Source organism: Micropterus dolomieu, linkage group LG04 (assembly GCF_021292245.1).
Source record: "Micropterus dolomieu isolate WLL.071019.BEF.003 ecotype Adirondacks linkage group LG04, ASM2129224v1, whole genome shotgun sequence".
Lineage (NCBI taxonomy): Eukaryota > Metazoa > Chordata > Actinopteri > Centrarchiformes > Centrarchidae > Micropterus > Micropterus dolomieu.
In genome coordinates this window covers 4124585-4150111 of record NC_060153.1, presented here as the reverse complement: position 1 = coordinate 4150111, position 25527 = coordinate 4124585, and the positions used below count along the sequence as shown (strand labels likewise).

The 25527-nt window shown below is 40.1% G+C and overlaps 1 protein-coding gene across 2 annotated transcripts in view; it reads left to right on the top strand.

Moving 5' to 3' along the window:
- LOC123970215 (protein sidekick-1-like) overlaps positions 1 to 25527 on the top strand; it is a 248953-nt gene that overhangs the window by 191973 nt on the left and 31453 nt on the right. For both annotated transcript variants that reach the window (XM_046048135.1, XM_046048134.1), the window contains 10 exons: positions 5934 to 6129; positions 7040 to 7138; positions 8305 to 8496; positions 11589 to 11710; positions 11817 to 11926; positions 12991 to 13141; positions 15534 to 15774; positions 19875 to 19990; positions 22700 to 22886; positions 23829 to 23927. In XM_046048135.1, the coding sequence (XP_045904091.1) occupies positions 5934 to 6129; positions 7040 to 7138; positions 8305 to 8496; positions 11589 to 11710; positions 11817 to 11926; positions 12991 to 13141; positions 15534 to 15774; positions 19875 to 19990; positions 22700 to 22886; positions 23829 to 23927 (1513 nt within the window). The remainder of the gene's footprint in view (positions 1 to 5933; positions 6130 to 7039; positions 7139 to 8304; positions 8497 to 11588; positions 11711 to 11816; positions 11927 to 12990; positions 13142 to 15533; positions 15775 to 19874; positions 19991 to 22699; positions 22887 to 23828; positions 23928 to 25527) is intronic.

The window sequence follows — 25527 nt, the reverse complement described above, 5'->3', positions numbered from 1 at the left end:
ACTGATTGCCGGAGGGAGAACCAAAGAACCACTTGAGAAGACAAGTTTCTTTAGTGTCTTCCAGTTGCACGTCCTTGAAACTGTCGTATGACTTACTTTAGATTTTCTGTTGGAGTGGTATGAGTCTGTCTGTCTAAGCTTACTGATAATCATAAACGAGTTGTATACAGAGCATACTAACAGACAAAGAACAATTAAATTCAACTTTATTTATATAGTGCCAATTCATAACAAAAGTATCTCATTGCACTTCATAGAGTAGTTCAAATCATACTCTGAAATATTTTTAATAGAGGAGGAGAGAGGAGCTCAGTGCATCATTGGAAGTCCCCTAGCAGTTTAGGTATATAGCAGCATAACTAAGGGATGATTCAGGCCTGAGCCAGCTCTAACTTTAAGCTTTGTTAAATAGGGAAGCCTACTCTTAAATGTGGAGATGGTGTCTGCCTCCCAAACCCAAACTAGGACCTAATTCCCAAGGAGAGGAGCTTGATATCTGAAGGCTCTGGCTCCCATTCTACTTTTGGTTACTAGAAACCTCAAGTAGCCCTGCTTTCTGGGAGCACAGTGTTCTAGTGGGGTAATAAGGTACTATGAGCTATTTAAGATGAGATGGTGCCTGACCATGAAGGGCTTTGTAGGTGAGCAGTAGGATTTTAAAATCTAGTCTGGATTTTACAGGGAGCCAATGCAGAGAGGCTAAATATGACAGGAGAAATATGATCTCTTTTCCTGGTTCTTGTCAGAACACGTGCTGAAGCCTTCTGGATCAACTGAAAAGTCTTAAGGGACTCATCCGAGCAGTCTGATAATAAGGAATTGCAGAAATCCAGCCACTTTTTCCACATCATTTTGAGACAGAATATGCCTGATTATTGAAATGTTTTCATAGGTGAAAAAAGGCAGTCCTTGATGTTTGTTTTATGTGGGAGTTGAAGGACATCTCCTGATCAAAGATAACTCCGCGATTCCTAACAGTGGTGCTGGAGGCCATGGCAATGCCATCCAGAGTAACTATATATTCAGATAATGCGTCTCAGAGATGTTTGGGGCCAAGTACAATAACTTCAGTTTTGAAAATTGCAGGTCATCCAGGTTTTTACATCCTGAAGGCATGCTTGGAGTTTAGCTACCTGATTGGTTTCATCTGGCTTGATCGATAGATATAATTGGGTATCATCTGCATAACAATGAAAGTTTATGGAGTATTTCCTAATGATATTGCCTAAAAGAAGCATATGCAAGGTGAATACGATTGGACCAAGCACAGAACCTTGTGGAGCTCCGTGACTTTGCCGTGCATGGAAGATGGAAGATCACTGTACAAAATGAGATCGATCTGATAAGTAGGGTTTACACCAACTTGTTCCAATTTTCAAGTCTCTCACTGCATGAAAAGTGGGATTTTCAGGGGTTATTGGTACATTAAATTGACGTGGAATTTCAGGTTAACGGCCACATACGGGAATTTGACACCATTGACTATCGCATCCTATTATACTGTATTAGATCTGTAATAGGATGTAATAGTCAATGGGGTCAAATGCAGCACTATGATTTCACAAGACAAGTACAGAGACAAGTCCTTTGTCTGATGCAACTAGAAGACAATTTGTCATTTTCAACAGAGCATTACTTTTTTATTAAAGGTATAATGTGTAATTCCATGCCACATGCTCCAAACAAATACGAGGCAACATTTCACCTTTCACCACCTCCTCCCCAGCAGCCAGGCTGCTCTCTAAGCGATTCTACTCCTCCACTCTTTTCTGATCACATGTAACATTAGAGGTTAACTTTATATTAACCTGTGGAATAAGTACATAATTAAAAAAAACACAATAACAAGGAATATTGGGACTTTTTCAACTGGTTAGTGTATTGGCAGATTTTGATATTTAAACATGTTGGGGGAAATCGGGTAATTGAAACTCGGTGGGAAGGACAGAGAAATGAAAAGGGTTGGCAAGCATGGGGCACACATTTCATCATTTATCAGAATCAGATAATTTCTATCACATATGTCATTTAAATAATTTATAGTAAATTATTATTGTGTTTTTGTGCCAGATAATCATACAGCTGTACCTACACTGGCTAGCTCTATTTGAAAAGCAATTGGTTAGCACAAGTGAACAGAATTGATGACAAGCTAGTTAGCCGTCCTCGAACTGAACTGAGGGCAGACTGGACAGTACAGTGACTCACTATCATCTCTTGAAGCACACGTGGTATTATAACCTAGGACCTGCTGGAGCTACCTGGTTAGCATGCTAGCTTCGGTGGATATTTCTGCAACACAATATATAAACATCTTTAACATGGCGTCAAAGATGTTACTTCTCACCGCATTCTGTTGATCATTTAAACTAACATCCTTGCCAAATTGTACACATTGTTTCTTTAAAGACATTGCATTTTTCTTAAATTCTTTTTACAAAATCTGTACAAAATATGTTGTGTATAAGATGTAAATATATACAGAAAAAATAAGCACTTACTAGCGCAGTATATAGAAACCTATATGGGGAATTTTACCAGAGACCTGAGGTAGCACAAAGATCACACTATGGTTTTTCCACTGTGTATCATAGTGCCGTACTGTCATTGCTCTGGTCCAAGGTCTGCTTTCAGACAGTACTGTACTGCATTATGTTCAGCACACTTTGGGTTTCCATTGCATTCTGGTTCAGACTCCACACGTTACTATAGCAACAGCAGACCCAGCACTTGATGCTTGAGGGTGCCAGATCAGCACTCTTTTGCTGCACCCAAACTGTACTGTGCTGATAATAAATTACAATAGAAACCCTTATTTTACCATGACAGACTGGGTGCAGTGCAGCACTCTTTAGGCATAGAGTAAACAGCCACTCAACTGTCTCTGCGAATAACCAACTTTTTCCTCATAGGAGATTGATTGGGTCCCTGTTGCAGATTTTACTGGTAATATGAAGCAGTGTGTAGAGTGTAACAGCATTTACAGTGTTACAGTTTTTCTCACAGTTTTTCTCAGTTGCTTTCATGCATTTCTCAGATCAGAATTGAAATTCTTGAAACTACTTGTTCAACCTCCACATCATCTATACACTTGTTCAAATCATAAAAGCAATTTCTCATTATTTTGAACAAATTGTAAATGCTTTGACACGCAAATGATTATGTACAATTGTCTGCTGTTTCCTGCATTACCAATTGCTTATGTCATGAAATGTCATGTCATCACAATGTATCTGTTGTCTTACCTGCCAAAACATCTAAGCTGAAGTTCATTGCATAAGTCACTACATGCAAAATGGTTGAACATGTTGTCAAAATCAAAGTTAAATAAAGTCAAACTTCATTGATATTCTTTGCATACAAGACCATTCACCCGATACACACAATACCATACACAGTAAACAGTAGCAATACACAGTGAGGAGTGAATAGTGCAAATCGCCAGTGTGTGTGTATATGTGCTAACGTTAGCTGTGCTTGCAAAAAACATGCAGGATTCGAGACTGAACTTCGCCCTATATGTATATGTATGCATGCGTGCATGTATATTTCTATATTACATTTCTAATTTTGTCATTTTTACTGTTGTGCTATGCAGTGCTGTCTTTTCCTTTTCTGTATCACAATGACATGCTCTGTCAACAAAGTACAGTATGAACAGTAAAAGCGTAACTATGAATCCTGTCCAATCTCTTGCAATGTATAATTTTGTACTGGTAAAAGTGATATGTGCCATACAGAAAATGTGCAGCCTTGTGCATAATCATTGTCATCAAAACCTTAGCCAAAGTGTACATCAGAAAATACTTACAGAGTACACTGTTTATATTGGCAATATGGCTAAACATTTTGACTATCTTGTTCGTAAACAATGACACAAGGACTTATAATTCTGATGGCACTGCCAATTTCACTGACCTAAATATTTACTTTTCTTCAAGAAATGCACTTACTGTTTTGCAAATGTCAAGGATGATTCGAGAAATGCAACAAAGCGACTGAGAAAAACTAATCCTGAACATTTATTTTTTTGGTGTATTTGGCAACGTAAGTGTGTTTTTGTAACTCTTATTCCATAGATCTTTGTGTGTTGTTATGAACGTCATGGGGCTGTGTTGCTATAATCCACAACACACAATAACCCAAGAATGGTTAAATAAATAACAACTACAGCTCCAATATGTGTCCAGAATCACCCCCTTGTTTACTGATTCGACCACTCCACATGTAATAGTCACTCAGTAATTTACTCTGTATGTCGATTTTTGACATTTATTTATCATCATTATTTTGCGTCACTTAAAGGTGTTGAGTCTCGCAATGTTAATTTTCATGTCAATAAAGTACAACGTTTTGCACTGTGGGATTGTTAGTGAAAAACTATGTACATGCCATGGACATTCAAAACCTTAAAGGGAGCTGTGTTTTGTGAATGCTAGCAAAATAACCATTCCATGTTGAACTGACTGTGTTAAAATCCTACTAACAAGTACAATGGTGCCCTGCGATGGACTGGCGACTTGTCCAGGGTGTACCCTGCCTTTCGCCCGATGTAAGCTGGGATTGGCTCCATCCCCCCGCAACCCTGTACGCGGGATAAGCGGCTGACAATGGATGGATGGAAGTACAATGGTAGAAACTCTCTTAAATTAGAGTATGGACAGAATACATCAGTAATACATGAAACAGAAACTTGGACATGGTCTAAGGCAACTCCCACCCTTGGATCCATTATCCAACAGGTTTGAAATCCTGTTCAACCAATTATCCAATGACAATTGTTCACCTGCTTTAGGCTGTCAAAACAGCAGTGAATGACTAAACCCCTTTGACCTGTGAAACCTCATGAAGGTGTGACACAATAATTGGGTGTACGCTAGATTACATTCAATGAAAAGTTCACATGCTGCAACTATAGCAAGATAAGATTATGTGCTCTCTTAAAAGTCTGAGCGTCCCATGTAATAATGGGGATTTATACTGTACAGGGGAAGTGTGGAGAGAATGGGTCACACACTGAATGCCATCATTGATACTGCATAAAAATAGAAGTTTTGCTTTGCACCCCTACTGGCAATGCAGTGATAACAAATATATGTAAATGTCTCACCAAGAATATGCCATTAAAAAGACATTCTACAAGTATCTGCAGCTTGTCCGTCTTTTAGTTTTATTTCTACCACCACTGACCCATTGAACTACTTGACTCTGATGAAAACTTGGTCCCAAGTTCACTTTTTATATATTTTTTTTTTTACCAGGAACTATAAATATGGGTATGTTGCCCATGGCTTATCTCTCATTATGAATATGTAAGAGTGTGCTTTTCACTGTTTGTTTTTGTGGCTAAAGCAATAACGCACACCAAACTAATGTGGTTCTGAATATAAATCAAGTCAAGCAATGGAAACAAATTAACCTTTCATTAGGCGTTTAGTTGGACTGATAATCAAACTTAGTGTTTGTTTTCAGATGCTGTTATGACTGATAATGGCCTGCTGGCAGGAATTTATGTTGAATGGTATATTCATACGTAAATAAATGCTTAAATTATAATGTGTTTGGAATGCAGATAACATTTCCGGGGAATGAAAAATGAATATTGTTTTGCCAATTTGTAAAGAGCATTTGGCAGTTTTAAACTTTAATGATGAAAAACCCTTGGGTATCAGCCTAATTCAAAAAAGATTCACCATAGCCCACACTGTGTTACAAATAAGTTTGTCTCATAAATGCAGTCTGAGTAATATGATTTTGATTTGGTAGCCTGAAGCTAATACTGCTGAGTTAAAATAATGACTAAACAAAAATGAATGGAATTATACAACAAACAAATAACTGCGATGGACCTTTTTGGGGCTGCAGATGAAAGAAAATTCTATAGATATTGAGAACCAGATGTCAACAGTAACCATCTTTCTCACTTAATGCAGCTGCTAGTCTGGCCAGAGCAGTCTCCAGAGGGTGTTATCGTGGTAACCATCACCCCAGACTACCCCGGTTCACGCCACACAGGATTAGTCAGCGGACTCAAGAAATTCACCTGGTACTTCGGCTCCACCCTCTGCTTTACAACACCTGGAGACGGCCCACGCAGCCCGCCCACCCTGCTGCAGACACACGAGGACAGTGAGTACACACAAACACACGCACACACATTTCTATGTGAATAAAGCCAGAACACAAAGAACACCCTTTCTGCCTCTCCTGTGAATAATGAGTGCTCTGCGTTCAGTCCAGCTGTTAGAAGGCAGTGTGACACACAGCTGTGTACACAATGTCTTTACACCAACATCCCGTGTTTCTCTCAAGCTCTTACTTTCTCTCCTTTTTGGTCTTTTTGTTCCCCTCCACTTCCACCCTTTGATTTTTCCTCCGCCGTGTCTTTTTAAAGGAAATTGATTCATACGTTTTCAGGCATCCTGGTATTTATAGCCTACTGTTCCATGGATAAACATAATAGCTGCCACTCCCAGTTGAAAGTACACATGCACACAGTCGCACCGTCAAACACAATAGCCTATAGGCAGACAGACAAGCAATTATTACCAACCAGCAATTATCGAGTGGGAAAGGGATATTAGAAGCCATTTGTACACACACAACATACCCATGCACACACACACTCCCACACGTACACACAGATATTGATTGGGTGCTGGGCGTGTTGCAGGGTTAACAGTGGGTGTAATTCTTGCTTGATGATAGCTTTTTGCGTGTGTGTGAGGGTTATTGAATGTCTCAGATGAATAGCTTAATCGCTCTGCAGGGAGAGGGGTTAGAGAGCCATACATGAAATGAGAAACGACAGGCATTCGTGCACCTGACGTGTGTGGTGGTCAGTGCAGATGTGATTAGAAGGTGGTGTGTGAAGAAGGTCGGTAGGCAGAAGGTAATAGGCTGCATAGACAAGAGATGTGTGTGCTTGTGTGAAGGGATGAATTACTAAAATCTAACTTATTTCAAATTAAAGTTTCGGTTGAAGAAGTTAAAATAAAATTAATATTATCTTTCTTTCTTTCTGTCTTTTTTTTTTCAGCACCTGGACGTGTTCGTCAACTGAGCTTCACTGAAATCTTGGACACGTCACTCAGAGTCAGCTGGACAGAGCCTGAAGACAAGAACGGCATTGTAACTGGTTAGAGCATTACAGCGCCGATGTATAAAATCTCTTCCAGTCACTCATGATTTCCTTTACCACCTCCATCATCCCTCCACAATCAAAACACTTTCATTTTACCACTTTATTTTCAGTCCCATTAACAGTTGATGAGAGAAGTTAGTTCTTGCCAGAAAGTAAAACACACACTGGTTAGACATAATAAGCCCAGTGTTTCCAATTAAAATGTATTCTTCTCAGGTGGACAAATATTGTGTGTAGAATGACTAATTATAGTAAAAAAGTGAAAAGCATTCCCTTTGAGGAAAGCAGCAGTGAGTAAGGAGCTATACTTTCTTCAGTATTCTCCTTAGTCTTTTATTTTTTGTCTGGCTTTCACAGACTCTGACACTGTGTTTGTGTACAACTGATTCATCATCAGCTAATCCCTTCTCTCTGCAGCTTGTCTTCTCACATTATCTCAAACATGCCCTCATCCTCATCCCACATCTCCCATAACCCAGGGTGTTGTTTGTGTGGCACATCTCAGAGCTCAAGGCCCCCCCCCCCCCCCCCCCCCCCCCCCCCCCAATTAATTTTGCCTCAGCTCGTTGATAGCTGTGTTAAATAGTGGTGTTGGTTAACACGACAAGTTGCTGGGAATTAAACAATCACACTACATTGAGCACATATGCATATGTATCCATGTGTTGACGTGGCCACACCGTGTCTAACGTTGATCAGGCACCTACGCAGACCACAGTCTAACAGCACAAAGCTGCAGTGGCTTTACAGTCAGCTTGCACACTCAGAGGAGTGAGAAAATGATTATTCAATCAAGGTCACCTTGCACATTTACTCTTTTCACCTCAACCTGCTTTTCATCCAGCACCTGGTGAGCAGGGAGACAGATGAGGGACCATTCACTCTCTCCAGGGCTTTACACACAAGTGGCCTGACACTCTCTCACACACACACAGGTTTGAAGGTGGTGGAGGGTAATGCATGACTGTGAAGATGCAAAGGGACAGACAGGGATTTTAACTGTAGTTACCCCTCCCGCATTCTTTTAGTCCTTTTTGGCTCTGTACCTGTCATTAGGTGTAACTATGTGTGCTTGTGTATTGTGTGTGTGTGTGCGCAGACATGTCTGCTCATGTCTATGTGCACCTTTATTAACCCAGCGTGTGCTCCACGCCCCTCAGGCTACGTGTTGTGGTGGGAAGTGTCTGGCGTAGAGTCGAGTCGTGAGGAACGTTCACTGTCCAACTCCACCCTGCAGTACCAGCTGACCGGCCTCACCTCCACCACCATGTACACACTACAGGTGGCAGCACTCACCGCCGCAGGACGGGGCGTGGTCACATCCTCCACCATCTCCACTGGAGTCCCACCAGGTAAAGTAAATACACACACATACACAAGCTCAGGAGTCTGTGACAGTGGATGTTTAAGAATATGCACACATGCATTGATCTAAAATAAGAGCAAATACACAGAGATTTTGGCGTGTGTGTGTGTGGCAGAGTAAATATGACTGATGAGCTCTCACGATGCCATTGTCTTTCCTCAGGCTGATAAGTGGCTGTTACTGTGCATCCATGAATCATCACCCACACAACCAACACACACATTTTTCCCTTCACAGTCACACACAAGAGTTAGTCATTTACAGCATCTCAGAGAGAGCTTTAGTGTGTGGTTTATTTGCGAGGATGTGTGCACACCACACTCATGCGCATGATGAGTTTGTATGATTGGACTCAGGCCAAGTTGCAATCATTATTAGTGCTGATTAACTGCAAATGGAGAAGTGGAGGGAATGCAGCAACGAGAGGGCAAGAGACAATCAAAGAACAAGACTGAAGAAGGGAGAGCAGATAGAGAAACATAATGAGGGAAGAACAGAGAACACTAAAAATGCAATCTCCGAAAGAACAGAAGACCAGAGTCTCTCAGAAATGGACGGCGATGCAGAGAAAAGTGGAGGAGAATGAAAGAAAAACCCAGCTCGTACAGCAGGATTTTTGTCCTAACATTTTCTGATTACTAATTTATGAATAAAAGCAGAAAAAGTAAAAGCAAGATGGATACAGACAGTTCTTAGATTCAAAGGTTATTCATTAATTCATGAAAGCAAAAGACTGAAGGAAAGACGGACGACTGAAGATTAAGAAAAAGAACTAAAGAATGAGCAGAAAGAGAGAAAGAGAGAGATCCATCGAGCATAGATTCTTGTCTTGTTTATTTATTCATGTATTCATGGAGTTGAGAGAATTTTGTCATTCATCTGAGCAAGCCAGCTGATATCAACATTTCCACATTATAAACCATACAAGTTTGCTGCATGCGCTTACAGAGCAATGGTGGCTGATAGCTATAATTTGTTTTTGTTGCACCCATGTACCTTGCTGTATTCAGAAAATAAATATTGCCTTGTTTCCATAATAACTGGACTCAGTCATGTTATATAGTCATTTTACAATAAAAATCCCCTCAATTATTTATTTATTGTTTCTGATGTGTCAGTGTACTGATGTGTTACAACACAAGGCTTTACACATCTGTATTCTGCCATGTTCAGCAAATATGATGCTTGTGATGCTGCAGCAGAATTGGATGCATTACAGCAGATCACACCGGAGCACTTTCACCATCCAGGGATACCAAGTATAATACAAACACAGTGAAGAGAAGTGGCTGAGAAGTGGGTCTGAAGTGCTAGGTCTTGTTGTGATTGAATGAGACAATTTTGAGGAAAGTGGATTGTGATGATTTCTGATTATGTAAATGTCATTAACAGAAACAATCTGCTGTATGGTTCATTCATTAGGACCTGATTTAAACAACAACAACAACAACAATGGAAAAAACAGTCTCTATAGGGGTTGTGAAATGTGCTGCCTGCCTGACCCATGCCAATTTGTCTATTCAGTGCCAGCTATAAATTGTGTGTGGCATTTGAAAAGTGGAGTTGTAAACCTTTCATTGGAATATTTAGTTGTGGTTGAAGTGTGCATACAAAATATATTATTATTCCTCTTTGATTTATTCTAGCTTAAAAAAAAACCTCACCACCAGGAGAAAAATAATAATAGTCTTCCGGTTGCTTGTTGTTGACCAAATTAAGTGCAGCTCTCAGCTTGAATGTGACAGATGCAACTATTCAAACTTTTAGTTAATGGTGTATGCAGCACATGCCAAGGAACACACTTGGGCTGTATCAATGATGCTATTGTCAGAGAATTTTCTTTGTACTGTAAGCTGAATTAGTTGATTTCCAATTGTTTCTTCCTCCAATTATTGATACTATCCCATTTGTACCATTTGTCAGTTGTGGAATACAGTTACTGTCTAATTATTTTTCCTGAACAAGCTATCCTACAAAAAAAGCTTCTTAAAAGTTTCTATATTTTAGTCATATATTATTTGTGGAAGGAAGGAAACTGCAAGATACAAACATATATTAGACTTAAAATATGAATATACTGTCTGCCAGCTACATTTTGTCGGCTCTGCATGGATATGTTTGGATTTTGGACAAAGTGATCAGATACATACTAATTGATCAGTCAGACTGTAAGTATCATTGTTAGTCTAAGAATGGGTAAGACATAATTTATGAGGCTTGCACCTTACTCAGACATTTATAGGTCTTGAATGGACTTCAGTGAACTGTGCATTTAATTCACATTTCGCCTCCACTGGTCCACAGATTTATCTCTCTGTATTGTATTGTCGACCTAGGAAAATATGAATTAAATTGCTCTCACAGAGAGAAATATACAGCTGTAGCATGAATGCCTTTGCTTTATTAAAATTAACATTTTTTTTCTTTGACCAATCTTTTATTTTCCTTTTTTATGACCAAGCATCATGGACACATAAAAAAGGACTGGAGGCTACTTCTTGGCTCACTCCTACTTAAAGCCTTTTTGTACTGAACTTCATATTAGCAACATAGTTTTCTTCTTTTTATCTTTCTATTATCAGTGCTATTGCAAGTGTATTAGAGATAAGCCATGTTACAGTTCTGACCACATTTCTTCAGTTTTTGCATTGTACAAATTTTCATCCCTTCATGGAATAGTCTTTACAAAAACAGTATTTGTCTTGTTCATTTCTTTTGATCTATCCCTTTGAAATAATTTGCCATGCTGTGATGCTACGGTCCTTTATTGCTTGAACAAAACACTAATTTTTGCAAATAAATGCTTACTGCATCTGGTTGCTGGAGCGCCAGCAAGCAGAGGCAGTTTTATTTCAAAGAATTTGTAACTCACTATTGAAACATCACAAATGCAGTACACAGACAACTTTTCTTTTCATAAATAACATAACTCTGCAACAACCACCGCAGGATCTGGTCAATAAATATTTTGTAAGAATACATAAAATGAAGTGACCTTCCACTATTAGCTGCATGATAGCATCATTAATTCTTTGTAGCATTGAGTAAAATACTATTCTATCTGTTTTCTATCTGCAGAACTTCCTGGTGCACCATCAAACTTAGTCATCTCCAACATCAGCCCTCGGACAGCAACACTTAGGTTCCGCCCTGGTCTGGATGGCAAGACCGCCATATCTCGATGGATAGTAGAAGGCCAGGTGCGTGTGTCTGAGTTGATGCACATGTACTTTTGTGGTCCCTGCTCATTCTTAAACAAGGCAGGGAGAAAACTGTTTTGGAACATACAATATCCGTCTTTAACAGGTGGTGAAGGATGGAAAAGATGAGGCATGGCGAGTCGTCCTCCAGAAAAACAACCAGCCAGATGCAGACACACTGGAGATCCCCAACCTCACACCGTTCACCCAGTACAGGTGAGCAGAAAACACACACACAGCCTACACAAGAACATAGTCAAGTGCTACCACATACACACACACACACACACACACACACACACACAAACTCACTCACACACATCTCACTCTCCGCCAGTTTCTGCAGTATCGCAAGACTCAGGTGAAGTTAGATAAATCACACAGACACACAGAGAGACAGTTCCATCTTAGACTTTTCTGTTTGTCAGCAACTTCACAGCTGCTGCATGCAGATCCTTATTACGCTCCTGCAACTAGCTAGAGGGAAAGAGAGGGGAGTTGGGGGGAAGAGGGAAGAGGACAGGGGAGAATAAAGGTGATGAGAAAGCGGGAAGGGCAGCAGAGAGTATTAAAGGGGAGAAAAGACAAAGGGATAATAGACAAGGAGAACAGGAAACAGATGAGAGAGGAGTGTCTGTAATCCCTACTCAAGGAGAACCTGCGGTTCATAAACGTGATCTGATGTCACTCTGAACAGCAGCAACTCTCCCTCCGCTTTCTCTCTCCCTCTCTCTTTATCTCTCTCTCTATCTGTTGTATTTATCAGTCTATTTGTCTATCTCTGCATCTTGCTCTCTGTATCTCTGCCTTCATCTGTAATGGGACTGCAGTGTGTGTGCACACATTGCACACTCACAGGGATTATGTTGTCACAGGCGACACCATTGGGACATTAGATGAAGTGATGCACTTGTCTGTGTTTCTTATCCCCCCGCTTTAAGCCTCCCTTTACACCCTGCTCTCTATCTCCCTATACGGGGACGAGAGCATACAGATGTAGTCTCTCACCCGCACTCTGCACGCTCACACATTTTATCACTCGCACCCACACTGAAGCATGGCTGCCTTTAGAAGTAACAGAAGAAACAAATGCTCCCTCATGGCTGCATGTATGTACGTGTGTCAACAGGTCAGATCTCCTTTTCTGACTGAGTGTTTGGCAGTAAACATTATACACTTGTTTTCACAGGCTGAGTAGCACTTCACATGACAAATAAACTAAACTTGTAGTTGTAAAATCAGTGGTGTGTCCCTGTAACTGTGCTCTGTGTTCTCACCAGGTTCAGGATGCAGCAGGTGAACATTGTCGGCGCCAGTCCCATGAGCGCCCCCTCCAGGCTGATTCAAACCCTACAGGACGCCCCTGACACACACCCCTCTAACCTCACTCTGCAGTCTGCCACACAGACCAGCCTGTGCTTCAACTGGAAGGTACTGAAACACACATACACACAGATACACACTTAGCTCTGTAGCACATTAAAACCTTACCCTGACCCTTTACAATCATTCCTAATTTGACTGAAAGAGATTTTTTTTTCTTTGTGTTTCTGCATCTCTGTGTATTTGTTCTTATTTTTATATCTGTGCATGTGTGCATATGCGCGTGCGTGTGCACTCACCAATAGCAGGCCTGAACAGGTTGAGTGGTTGACAGCCTATAATCAGTGTCTCTCCTTGTTATCAGTGCTAACACTAATCTGTCACATTTCCCATTCACCGTGCAGACCGCGATGTAATTTTCTCCTTACTGTCTTTTCTTTTTTGCTCTTGTTCCTGCTCTCCGTCTTTCCCTGCCTCTCTCTTTTACTCCCCCTCCCTTCTTCTATTATAACATAAATGGAGAGCAGAGTATTTTCCATTTAAGAGTTGGAATGAGACAAAGAGCCTGTCAAATCAGACACAGACACTGAGGCGCTATGGGCTACCTGTGCAGCATGCTAATGGGATTTCACCTGCATGTTAGCGCCCAGCCTGAGCTATGCTAGGTTTTCTGCTGTAATGGAACCATCACAATGGTTTTAGCTAAGGCTATTATTCTAAGCTGCATATTAAGGGTAATAAAGCTAATGTGACATTTTGTATTATGGCTCCTAAATGCTAAGCTGAGCTGAATCACTCGGGTATTTAAAACGGCTGGGTGTCTCTCTTCTTATCTGCTGCACAGCACAGAGCAACCACTGTACAATGTTGGTTAAAATCTCTGTGGAATGATATACTACGAGCAAACTGAACTTCTTACTTGATTTTACGGAACAGAATACTATAGGTGGCTGTAGCTGTAATGCATAATGACATGGTAATTCACAGGCAGTAGAGAGGATGAGGTGACAGAGAAAAAGGGTAGACAGGAACAGGAGGGAGGGTGACAGGAAATGAGAGAAGAAGCGGGTAAAGGTGATGACAGTGTGAATAAAACAGGGAAAGGAGGGTGTTGAAGAGAGAAAGATCAGAAGATGGGATGTCAAAGGGGAGAAGACAGTAAAAAGGTTTTAGGATGTACTTTAGAGTTTGACACTGCCACATAAATAACCATATTCTTTAGAGCTTTTTCACTTGTGAGTGTGTGTTTGCGTGCATTTGTTTATAACATATTATGGGGACCTTAACTTGATATTCCACTTGTGTTGTCTGGACCCAACTCCATTCTGGGTCATAGCGGCTTTAACTTTTGTTTAAGAAGGGTTTAAATGCCCTTAAATATCTATTTTCTCTATCAGCTCATTACTATGAGTGATGTGGTCCTACATGATCTCACAATTTTCTGCCAAATTCACACGAAACATTTATATATTTTGTTTTTGTCCTTGCTTTTTGCACTGAAGTGGGCGGGACTCTGGAAAAAGGTGGTGTCACATATTTACTCTACTCAACATGTGATGACAGTTGGGTGGGTTGTTTGCTTTTGTTGCCTGGCTGCTTTCAATCAAATCTGATCAAACCACACCCATGTCAAGTTTTTGAGTAATCAGTTCATAACAAATAATTTTTCAGAACTTTAACTGGGATTGTTGCTTTTTTAGTCATGAATATTTAATGTTATAGAGAAATACAGGTTTTTGTTCTTGTTCTTAGGTATGTATGCGTGTGAGAGGATCTGTCTGAGCACGGTCCAATCTTTGTGCATATGTGTGTGCATGTGCATGTATCTGATGCATATAATATCAATGTGCTGTATGTGTGTTTTTGTTGTTGTGTGTGCGTTGTATTATGATTGTTTTACCAAATGCATGAGTCCTCCTCTAAGGACCTAAAGTCATATTAAATTCAGGCCATCACTTCATGTTGGTTATGAGGAACTGTTTCATGATGTTTCATAGAGCAACAAGGTTCTGTGTGTTAACTAAATTATCATTTTATTAGTCACACTTTTACCAAAATTGGTTTCTCGTTCAATCAATCTTTCTGCTCTTTTTCTATATGGATAGTTCTTCTTCCATTAATCAGAGTCAGAGATAAGTAATTTCACCAAGTGCAGTGATGGCACAGGGTGGCTAAGTGCTGACACATTATAAGATACTTGGCCAGTGTGCCAGATACTGTGCATCATTTATTAGGCTATTGTGGAATAAAGTGCACAATAAAAAAAAAAATTGGTTTTGGAAATTATCGTAGCATATATATAGCAGATATCTTCTAAGCAGATATGTTTACTTTTAGTCATATGTTGTATTTTTTAAAACATGTATAAGCCATGCAAAGCTTATTTGTGTCATTTTTTCTACAGCCACATGTGTGCATGTAAAACAAGAATAATATTTGGCAAGACACCTCTATAATTTGCTGTTTTTTCTCTCTTCTCTCGCTCTTTGTTACCCTCCAGCCTCTTCCAGAGTCCGAGTACAACAGCAGTCCAGAGACTGTGGGATACCGGCTGCGTGTGTGGAGGACAGACGGCCAGGGGGATGACAGGACTGAGGATGTGGAAGGAGCAGGAGGGACCAGTGAGGCCACAGTAGAGGGCTTGAATCCCTGGACCCAGTACCAGGTTCAGATACAAGCCTACAACTCCATAGGACCTGGACCATGGAGCAGCACTGTTGCTGCACACACTGCAGAATCTGGTACAAACACAGACCTCATTCACTCCTGTTGGCAATTGTCCAACAGAGCTGTCAGGCCAATAATTTTTTTGGTATTATTTTGTTTTTGTTGTTGTTTTTTGCCTTAAGTGTAACTGAAATCCCAAAATGGGATTTATGTTATCCACCAACTAAATCGTATTTCTAGGAAATCCATGATAAATGTTTTTGTGGTTTTGTTGAGTAGGGCTGCTTAACGGTGCAACAAACTTCCATTGTGATTTTGAAGTTTATTTCTGCCATACTTATTACCAAAATAACACCTCTTAAAATTACATTTGGGACAGAATGGAAAATCTGTCGCTAATTTCAGTAAAGTCGGCAAGAAACTTGGTTAACAGGCAGGTGGAGCCGTTTTACTTGGTACATATGTTTCAACAAATCAGGGGAAAAGCCCTTGCCCTAGCAAGTGCTAGTGAGCTAGCTGTTGGCTAACTTAATCCTTTTGTTAAAGGCTTACAGACATTAGGCTTTTGTTGATAAGAAAGGCATGTTTGCGTTCCCACAGGAATTGGTAAGTGTTTAATTGACCTGGCTGGTCACATTTTGTTGCTCTGATCGGTTGAAGACGAAATAATCTTGTGTCACAGCCCTATTGAACAGTGTGATGTTGCAGCAGTTCGGGGGACATGTAGTCCCATCCAGGATGTCTAATTCACCTTCTTCTATCACATATTTTTTTCAGCGTGACAATGAAAAGTCTCAGATCATGGACTTGACCTTTGGTGAGATCACCGCAGTTATGCTGATGTTGAATTTGTTAGACAAACATTTTTGATCAGTGTTGTCTGAGCAAGAATATTACAGTAGGTGTAATGTGGATGAAAATATAAGGCCAGATGTAAGCAATAGGGCTGAACGAGTAATCGTTTTCAAATCGAAATTGCGATTGGAAAGAACGCGATTAGCTAATCGTGCAGACGGTGATTAAATTGTAGGTTAATCATGCTGCAAATTCATTCCGTTGTCATCCTTGTGTGACAGACCTGTGCTAACCAATCACAGGTGCCATACGCCTCCTGTTACTGTCCTACTCACCAATCAGAGCGGGCACAGGGCGTGTACATTGTACAACAACAAACGAAACTAGAGGAAAACCTGTGGGATAATAGCATCAGGCGAACCGACACAGGCAGCGGCTGTGCCGCGGTTTTGTTCGGCGTCAACTCACACTGAAGTGTTTCAGCAGCTGAGCGTTTAGCCTTCCCTGCGATGTTGTTAATTTGTCCTTTTTTGTGCTTCAACTACGGTTAACAGCTCTCAGTGAGCTCGTTTCGTTCCACTCTGTGCAAGCTACACATCCCACATGGAGCATTTCAGAATAAGAGCGTTTTGCCTGCCTGATTTTAGTGACTGGTTCTGATTTTGTTAATTTGTTCAGTTGTCCTTGCTTTTTGTGCTTCTACTATGGTTAAGTAGGCTATGTAGTTAAATTGTTTCTTTTTTGTCTGTTTTAACTGTGTTTAATGTTGATAGACGACCAGTGGCCTGTAGGCCTACTACGAAGCGGGGTAACTGGCTTATCCAGGTAACTTCAGAAGTAACTTTCTCGGGTGTAACTTCCTGATTAACCCGCACTACGAAAGGTGGATAGGTGTTAACCGAGGTCTGTTGCCATGGCAATTTATGCTGCATCTCTAAACTGCTCCGAGCAGGTTTTGTTCGTGGTTATCTCGAGGTTACCCTTCACTTGGATACACACCACATCTGTACTGATGAAAAGTAGGATATTATTACACACCACTTTATAATGTATTTAGATTTCATCCTGATTTGTTCCACTGCGGTTGCAATGAAGTTCTGAACACAACAGCATTACGTTCAGACAGCGAGCCCTGCAGCCTCTGTGATTTTAGAGATGAAATCTTAATTAATTAACGGAACAGTTTCTTAGATTTAGCGCAACTGTAGTCTATAATTGAATTCTCCTAAGTGTTTTCACACATTTAGATTGACTATTGTGCGTGTCCAAAATATAGGGAGCCAGGGTGAGGATTAGCCTAATAATCGAGAAAAAAATCCTAGTTGAAAGTGTGAAATTTACAAGAAGAAAAATCGGAAATTCCCTAAAATTCAATCAAATCAATCAAATGTCATAAAAAAATCCAAAATCACTCTGTTTTCTTCTGAATATGCCAAATCCAAGGCAAAGTCTCTAAGGTGCATGGTAGTGATTGTGGGCTAAACTCATGAGTAATTCCTCACTGCTAAATCCAACTGCAAAGTTTACTTTCCAATGCATGCTACTACACAGCAGAGGTGTGTGTGATGTTGCAGCCTTGCAAAGTTTCTCTCATCAGAGAATATTCAAGTTTTTACATGTAAATTAATCTTGGAAATTAAATTTTCTCTCAGATTATTAGTAGGCTACCCCTCTCCGCTGGCTTAAACTACACTAAGAACCCTGTGAAGATAATTAATTTACTCAATGCGATGCCTTTGTCGTCCGCCACGGTAATAGATTTAACTTGTCCGTTAACTTGTCTTTACATTGATAATTTCCTGACACTACCAACGTGCATTCCTCTGGAGAAATACGGAGCATGCGCCGTTGTAAAAAAACTCTGCCTGCATGGCCGAACACACCCTTTTATGCAAACGCGCATAACTCCAGTGTAGGCGGTCAGAGTTTGTGAACCCTGACTTTGCCTGATAACCCTGAGTTAACTCTGAGGAGGTTGAACTCCCGTCTTAGTACAGGCCACAGGAGTCTGCATAATTTGTTTTATTTTGAAAATTGACTGGATTCTCTCCATTGTTCTGTGTTCTGACTTCCTGTCCGGTTCATGTGCTGCTTGTCACGGCTTCCGTCAAAAATAGACTGGCAATGAAAATTTAACTTTTAAAAAATAATAATCGCAAATCTAATAGTAATCGCAATATCTGGCAGAAAAAACGCAATTAGATTTTTTTCCCCAAATCGTTCAGCCGTAAAGTAAATGGAATATATTCTGTTCAGTGATAAATGACTGCAGGCGTGTTTTGCTGCTTGCCTGCTTACTTTATGAAGATTTTTTTTGTTACACCATTTTCTTGCAGAAATGTATAACAATAGTGGGATTTTGTTGATTGAATCATTATTTTCTCAAAATTGTGGGTCACATCTTTAAAGTCAGGATAATAGAGAAATAGCACCAGCACAGTTTGTTGTTATCTTTAGATCTATGTTTTATGACCTCATTGGATTTTTAAGAACTTCAGCCTTACTTTATTTATGTATAATTAAATAATGTGGTACTAACACTAGAAAGATTCAATATAATTGGATTCAGGGGGATATTTCTCTAGGGGAGTGTCATTGATTTTGATATCACATGCAGTGAATTTAATCCTGACACATAGATGTCAAATTAAAGAAAAAACAACATGAAGTGTCTTAGTATGGAGTCACAAGCCTCCTTGCCAAGTCTATGGAGCTCTACTGGAGGGATTAATACCGTTCCTCCACAAGATATTCCCTCATTTATTTATACAAACTTTATTTTATCAGGTTATCTCATTGAGATGAAGATCTCTTTTAGGGTTAGTTGTAGGGTTTGGGTTAGAAAGAAAAACAAACATAGCTAGACATAACAAAAGAACATACAGTATCAGCTGATAGCATCAGATGTGAAACTGGGTTCTGCACATTACAGAAAACACATTTAACACATTTAATCTGTTATTGCTTTCATTACAATTGTTTAAAAGTTTCGTCTAACCAAGATTGAACACACTGCCGTAATGAAAAAAAGTTTTAGTCTGACTTTCTGCTGTAGTGGCATAATATTCATTTAATTCATGCGAAATTGAAGTGGATGTGATTTATTTTCAGAATATTTGTGTCACGATGTCATTTGTGTTAAAAACAATATGGTAATAAAATAAATAATGACGTCAAGAAAGACTTTGTATCTTTTCATATTGCTTTCACTGCAGGCCATGAAGGTCCCCTCTTTGCTAGGTAGACAAACGGCAGGGTTTCAAGTCCCCTCTTGGCAATTTGTTTTTTCAAAATGAGTAGAAATAGTCATCTATTCTTGGTTGGTGTTGAATGATCCCCAGTTGGTAATGAAAATAATGAAGGAGTGTGTGTTCTCTAGTTCCATCTGGATCTCCAGTGAATGTGACTGCTGAGGCTGTGAGTTCCACCAGGATCCTGCTCACATGGTCTGCTCTCCCTCTGGCACAGAAGAACGGAGTCATTCTGGGATATAAGGTTTATAAAACACACACAGACACACACACACACACACACACACACACACACACACACACACACACACACAATCCTACCCTGGAAATCTCACTTGACCCCCTTAGCCCATTATCACTTCCTCCAACAACTTCACATACTCACACACACAGAGATGCACAGACACACAACAAAAATTTAATGTAAGATGATTATGACGCAATATCCTGTAACTGCTCTAGTTTGTTCTTCCTACACGCAGCTACTGTAAGTATGTGTGTAATTGTGCACATGCATATGAGAGAGGCTTTAATGTTTAATACCCTTTTGATAAAAAAGCTTGTATCATGTTGTAGTAGAAACAATGGCTGGATTATTCACTTGTGAAAAATGGAAACTAATCCATAATGCCTCTTGGTTTTGAAAACTACTTTGTTTATTTGAAATTTAAAGCATAAACCGCAGTTTAAGCAAGAGAAGGTGATTTGTTGAGAATACATGCAGAATGTGGATTTGCTTAGCATTAGTATTTAAGTCCAAACTTGCGATGCACTTAAGCAACATAGCCTACAGTCTCTCCACATCTGCCAAATAGGAGCTCATCCTTTCCTTGTGTTTTGAAACTAAGTTAGAGGAGTCTGTCTTGCTGGAACCCTCCGATGGTGAAGTTGTTGACATACTCTCATGTGCAGGTTTCTAAGGAAAAAATGGATAAATACTGTTGATGGTAAAGTGCAAAGTGCACTCATTCTTGAGTGCACCACTTACTGGCAGTCACATCTCTCGTTTCACACTCAAGGTGGTTCTACCTGCTTTTTGTGCACTCCCACGCATACCCTCCAGGGGTTTATTATAATGTACTGCACTTCTTGTTTGATTTTCAAATAAAGAAAAGACACATACCAGTTTGTCTGTATTTTTTGCAATATTGCCTTTCTTGTTCAGTGGCATGTACTATATGTGGCAACCCTCAGCATCCTTAGAAAGAAAATTTTACAGAGAAAGAACATGAGAAATATATTTGCTAATTTAAAAGCAGCTTTGAATACAGCACTTAATCACCACCTAAAAAAACTAGCAGAAGAAAGCTTTAGAAGGGAGGACATTTATCCTCAATTGTGTAGGCATGGTTGTATTATAAATACATACATCTACAGAAGAAAACAGGCTGTGACTGTGTGATATAAACCAGCCCCATCCAGTGTTTTGTGGTGTAAAATTCAGGTCATGTTATCCACCATGCCCAAAGCATATCACCCCCCCCATCTGTGTGTTTTTTGTGCCCTCCTGAGGTTCACACTGGGCTATATGCCTACCATGTTAATAGATAGGAAGTGGCTGCCAGCAGCAGCTCTTCAACACCTTTTATCCCCTAGTAGATGTCAAATAGTTCTCCTGCCTCCTGCCACGCACTCCTCCTGTCTATTTCTGTTTTTAGACACTTATTAAGAGCTGACATTTTCATTCAAAATGGTTTTAAGTGTAGCGTGCAGTTCATGAACATGGCAAAATGGAAAGAAAACAACACATAAAGAGCAGTTTATACCTACATACTCCTGTTGCCAATGAAAGTGCATTGTGTTCTAATTTGTTTTGTTTTTTAGATGGTGTAGTTTTAATTTCAGAATCAGTTTCAGTTTAAGGATAGGTCTGGTGATATTCTACATTTTTCTCATTGTCAACAAATCAACAAAAACGAAAACACCAAAACTAACAGGTATTTCTACTGAATACAAAACCTGATATAGCCTATTCTTCTCTGCCACAGACCTCCATTGTTGTAAAATAAAAACAAAACACATCAGTAAGCCACACCATTACGTTGGCTGACATGTTCGTTTATGATACACTATCTTGTGGCACATGTGTGATTCTGGACTATATGAAATATAGCAATGGCAGTAGGGGGCCGATGGGGCAGTTTATAAGACACATGCCTCTGGTCGGGGAGACACGTGTACAATTCCCACTGCGACATCCACCAATGTGTCCCTGAGCAAGACACTCAACCCCGAGTTTCTCCAGAGGCGTGCAACCTCTGACACATGTAGCAATTTTAAGTCACTTTGAATAAAAGCATCAGCTAAATGACTAATTAAATGAAATTGACTTGACTATGAAAAACGTTGCTCTGTATTTTCTTGCTGTTCACGCTGCTTAAAAATATAACTTTGCTTCTTTTAAAAATGAAACTGTATATTTGCGATCAGTTTTTTAACTTAAATAACTGATTTTTGCGCCTCTTGGGGGCAGCCGAAATAAGTTATGAACACTACACTAACATATTATCACTGTTTAAAGTTTTTTGAGAACAGTTGCTAGCTGTGGTATTAAACAACGCTATGAGTGGTGACAGTGAACCAAAACAGTAAAGACGCTTCCTGGACAGCTAATGAGCTGAAAGTTGCAATAAAAACCTTTCACACACAAGTGGACCTGTGATCTATTGTTAATATTAAAATAATGATTATAGCAGTTTTAAAGATTTAAATCTGAGGTATGAAGGAACAGGCTTGGGACTTGAGACAGGTTGCAATGAAAGTACTGAGAGAGTTGGTTTTGGTCTTTTAATGGCTTTTGATGACAATCACAAACCTGATCCTTTAACATCACCAAAGCTTCTGTAAATGAAGGGAAAAAAGTGCAGGATGTAATGTTTGTTAAATCTATATCTATATTTGTGATTACGATCACGTGTGACCTGTATGCCTGTTTCTGTGTGTCTGTGTCCAGGTGTTGTACAGCGAGAAGGAATCAGAAGGTCCCCCCAGTGTTCAGCTGGCAGAAGGAGAGGGGAGTGTGTCGCTTCTCCTCGGGGTTCTCCAAAAATACACGGTGTACGTGCTGCAGGTGCTGGCTTACACACGGTTGGGTGACGGTCCACCCAGCAACCCCATACTACTCAGAACCAAAGAAGATGGTAGGATCTCTCTCTCTCTCTCTCTCTCTCTCTCTCTCTCTCTCTCTCTCTCTCTCTCTCTCTCTCTCTCTGTCTGGTCACTGACCTTTCTGTCCAGCAGTTTGTTCAACACGTTTGCCTTCTTCTCACCTCTGTGGCTGTTTTTCACCTCTTTACACCTCTACAGTCAGCACAGTCAGCAGCCTCTTTCCCCACTTCACTGATCATCCACTGGGTTCACCTCACCCCTCAGACCCCTCCACAGCCCAGACATGGAGAGCACATTGCCGTAGTGTGTTCCATGTGTGCGGACCTCTTCCGATGCTACCGTGGAAGATTTTTCAGTATGCCAGGAACCCGGCCTGGTCTTTTTGAATAATAAAACACAAGCAAGCACACACAAACAATCTCAAAAATACACACCCAGAAAGACTCACACACATACACACACCCTCATCCTCTGTCAAATAGTGTCACGTTTGAAAAGTTTTTCTCATTTCATGAAATGAAACAAGAACGGGGAAGTCAATTCCTGGCAATGTATAATGAACCTCCATCCTGTCTGTCAGTCATACGCATACTGTACACACACATAAATGCTCACTCACGTTAGCATGTATTTGGTGATGTGGAACATGTACTTTCATCAGGAACAAAGACATTTACCAAAGAAAATTACATTTTCTATTTTGTCTCTTGTAGAAGTGCCTCTTCAAAATGTATAAGACGCTCACTCTCTATACAGTTTCTGTGTGTGGGGAGAGCATATGCACATACATCTGTGAGCCTTGGTACCATCACACCAACTTATTAGAATATTAGAAATTAAAAAGTGTTTGATGTTAAGATACTGTCTTTCTCACTACAGTGTTGGGGATTCCTTTTGTGCTTCTTTCTGCTGCTCTTTGTATATATTATCAGTTTTATTCTGCTGCCAACTCCCTTCTCTATTTGTCTCTCCAGTCCCAGGCCCCCCTGTCAGGATGGTGTTTCCAGAAGTTCGATTGTCATCAGTTAGGGTGGTTTGGCAGCCACCCACAAACCCCAATGGCATCATATTAGGTACAAAAACAAGCACACACATATGAGAAAGCAGATATTTTAAAGCAACGTTGAAATCATAATCCAGTGTTTTACACTTGTTGTGACAACAGATTTATTTTCAATTGCTGAAAGACAGAGCTCGCCTTATAGAGGGAATGAGTTAGCAGTTTTGAACACACACACACCGCTGTGGTCTTTCAAGGGAAAGAAGGAAGTAAAAGCCGTAAAATGAAAAAGAGCTGATTCTGTTTTTAGCTTTCAAACAAGGGTCAGCTCTCTATTCTCCACTTCAGTGCCAATTTGTTGGTGTTTATGTACGTGTATAAATGTGTGTGTGAGGGGCGGGAAAGGGGCTATTATATCTGCTGAAGCAAGACACCTTTTCTAATGCATACATAGCCTACAAACGCACTGAGATTCACACATATCACTTGTTTCTGAAACTGCAAGCAAATAGCAGTGCGCGGAGTGAATCAGAAAGAACACATTAATGAAGAGAAAGAGAGGCAAGAGGAATGTGAGAGCAGCTGAGCTGGAAACAGAGAACAGAAGGGGAGAGATGGCAAAGAGGAGATGTATGGAGGTGAGAAGAGGGACAGGTGTGTCTCTGTGTGTGTGCGTGTGTCTGTGCCTTGCACAGGGGGGAGAAAGGAGTAGTGTTTGTCCTCGGGAGTTGAGCCGGACAGTGTGAGTGATGTGTGACTATATTGTAAGGGGAAGGACATTTAGCGCGACACCAGTCTGTGACAGAAGGATGAGTGGGAGGGCAAATCTCTCTCTCTAGATCAAACAGACACACACAAACACGCAGTCCTGCTGTGTCCTTGCTTAGTACGTGGTGTGTGTGGAGACTGTGTGTGTTTATGCAGACACAAATAACTGCTCTAACAGTGTTCCTTTAGTGCTCATGACTGCCTCATTTCTCCTTGGGTTCACAACCCATAGGGGACTGACACAGAAGGTGGACAGAAGAGAAACAAGACCGCAGAAGGTGCATTATGTAATTTGGCACAAGGCTGTAAGGCATTTGTGTTTTCACATAAACTTTCGATGAATATAATATAGCCACACACACGCATCCCAGTGGCAAATACATGCTGCATCCCAATTCCATATTAATTGTAATCATGTTTTGAGTATGAAGTGTGTGAAGAAAAAGCTACTCAAACAAGTCAGTATGAAGACTGCTTGAATTAAACATGTCTATATACTATGTGCAAAAATAGTATACTATAAAATACTGTATTAGTTGTACATGCTGGTTGGAAAAACTACAATGATGGCGGTGGCGCTGGCTTATAGAACATCTGTTGTGGTGTCTATACTCAAACACAGAAATCCATAAGTCGTTCTAACAATTTATTAGTTTGAAAATTTAGTCAGGGGTGGATGGATGATTGTTGAAGATTAAGAAAATAACACAAATTAGAACAGTAGCAGTAAACACAGGTGTAAATTAGTAAAGCAAATCAAGTCATCATTATTCTCATTTAGTTCAATTAATTCATTCATAATCTCAGCATTAAGTACGTCTTGCAGCTTACTAACATAACATCTAATATAAATGCAATACAAAACAATCCATTAAACACTTAACCATGAAATATTAATCAAATCA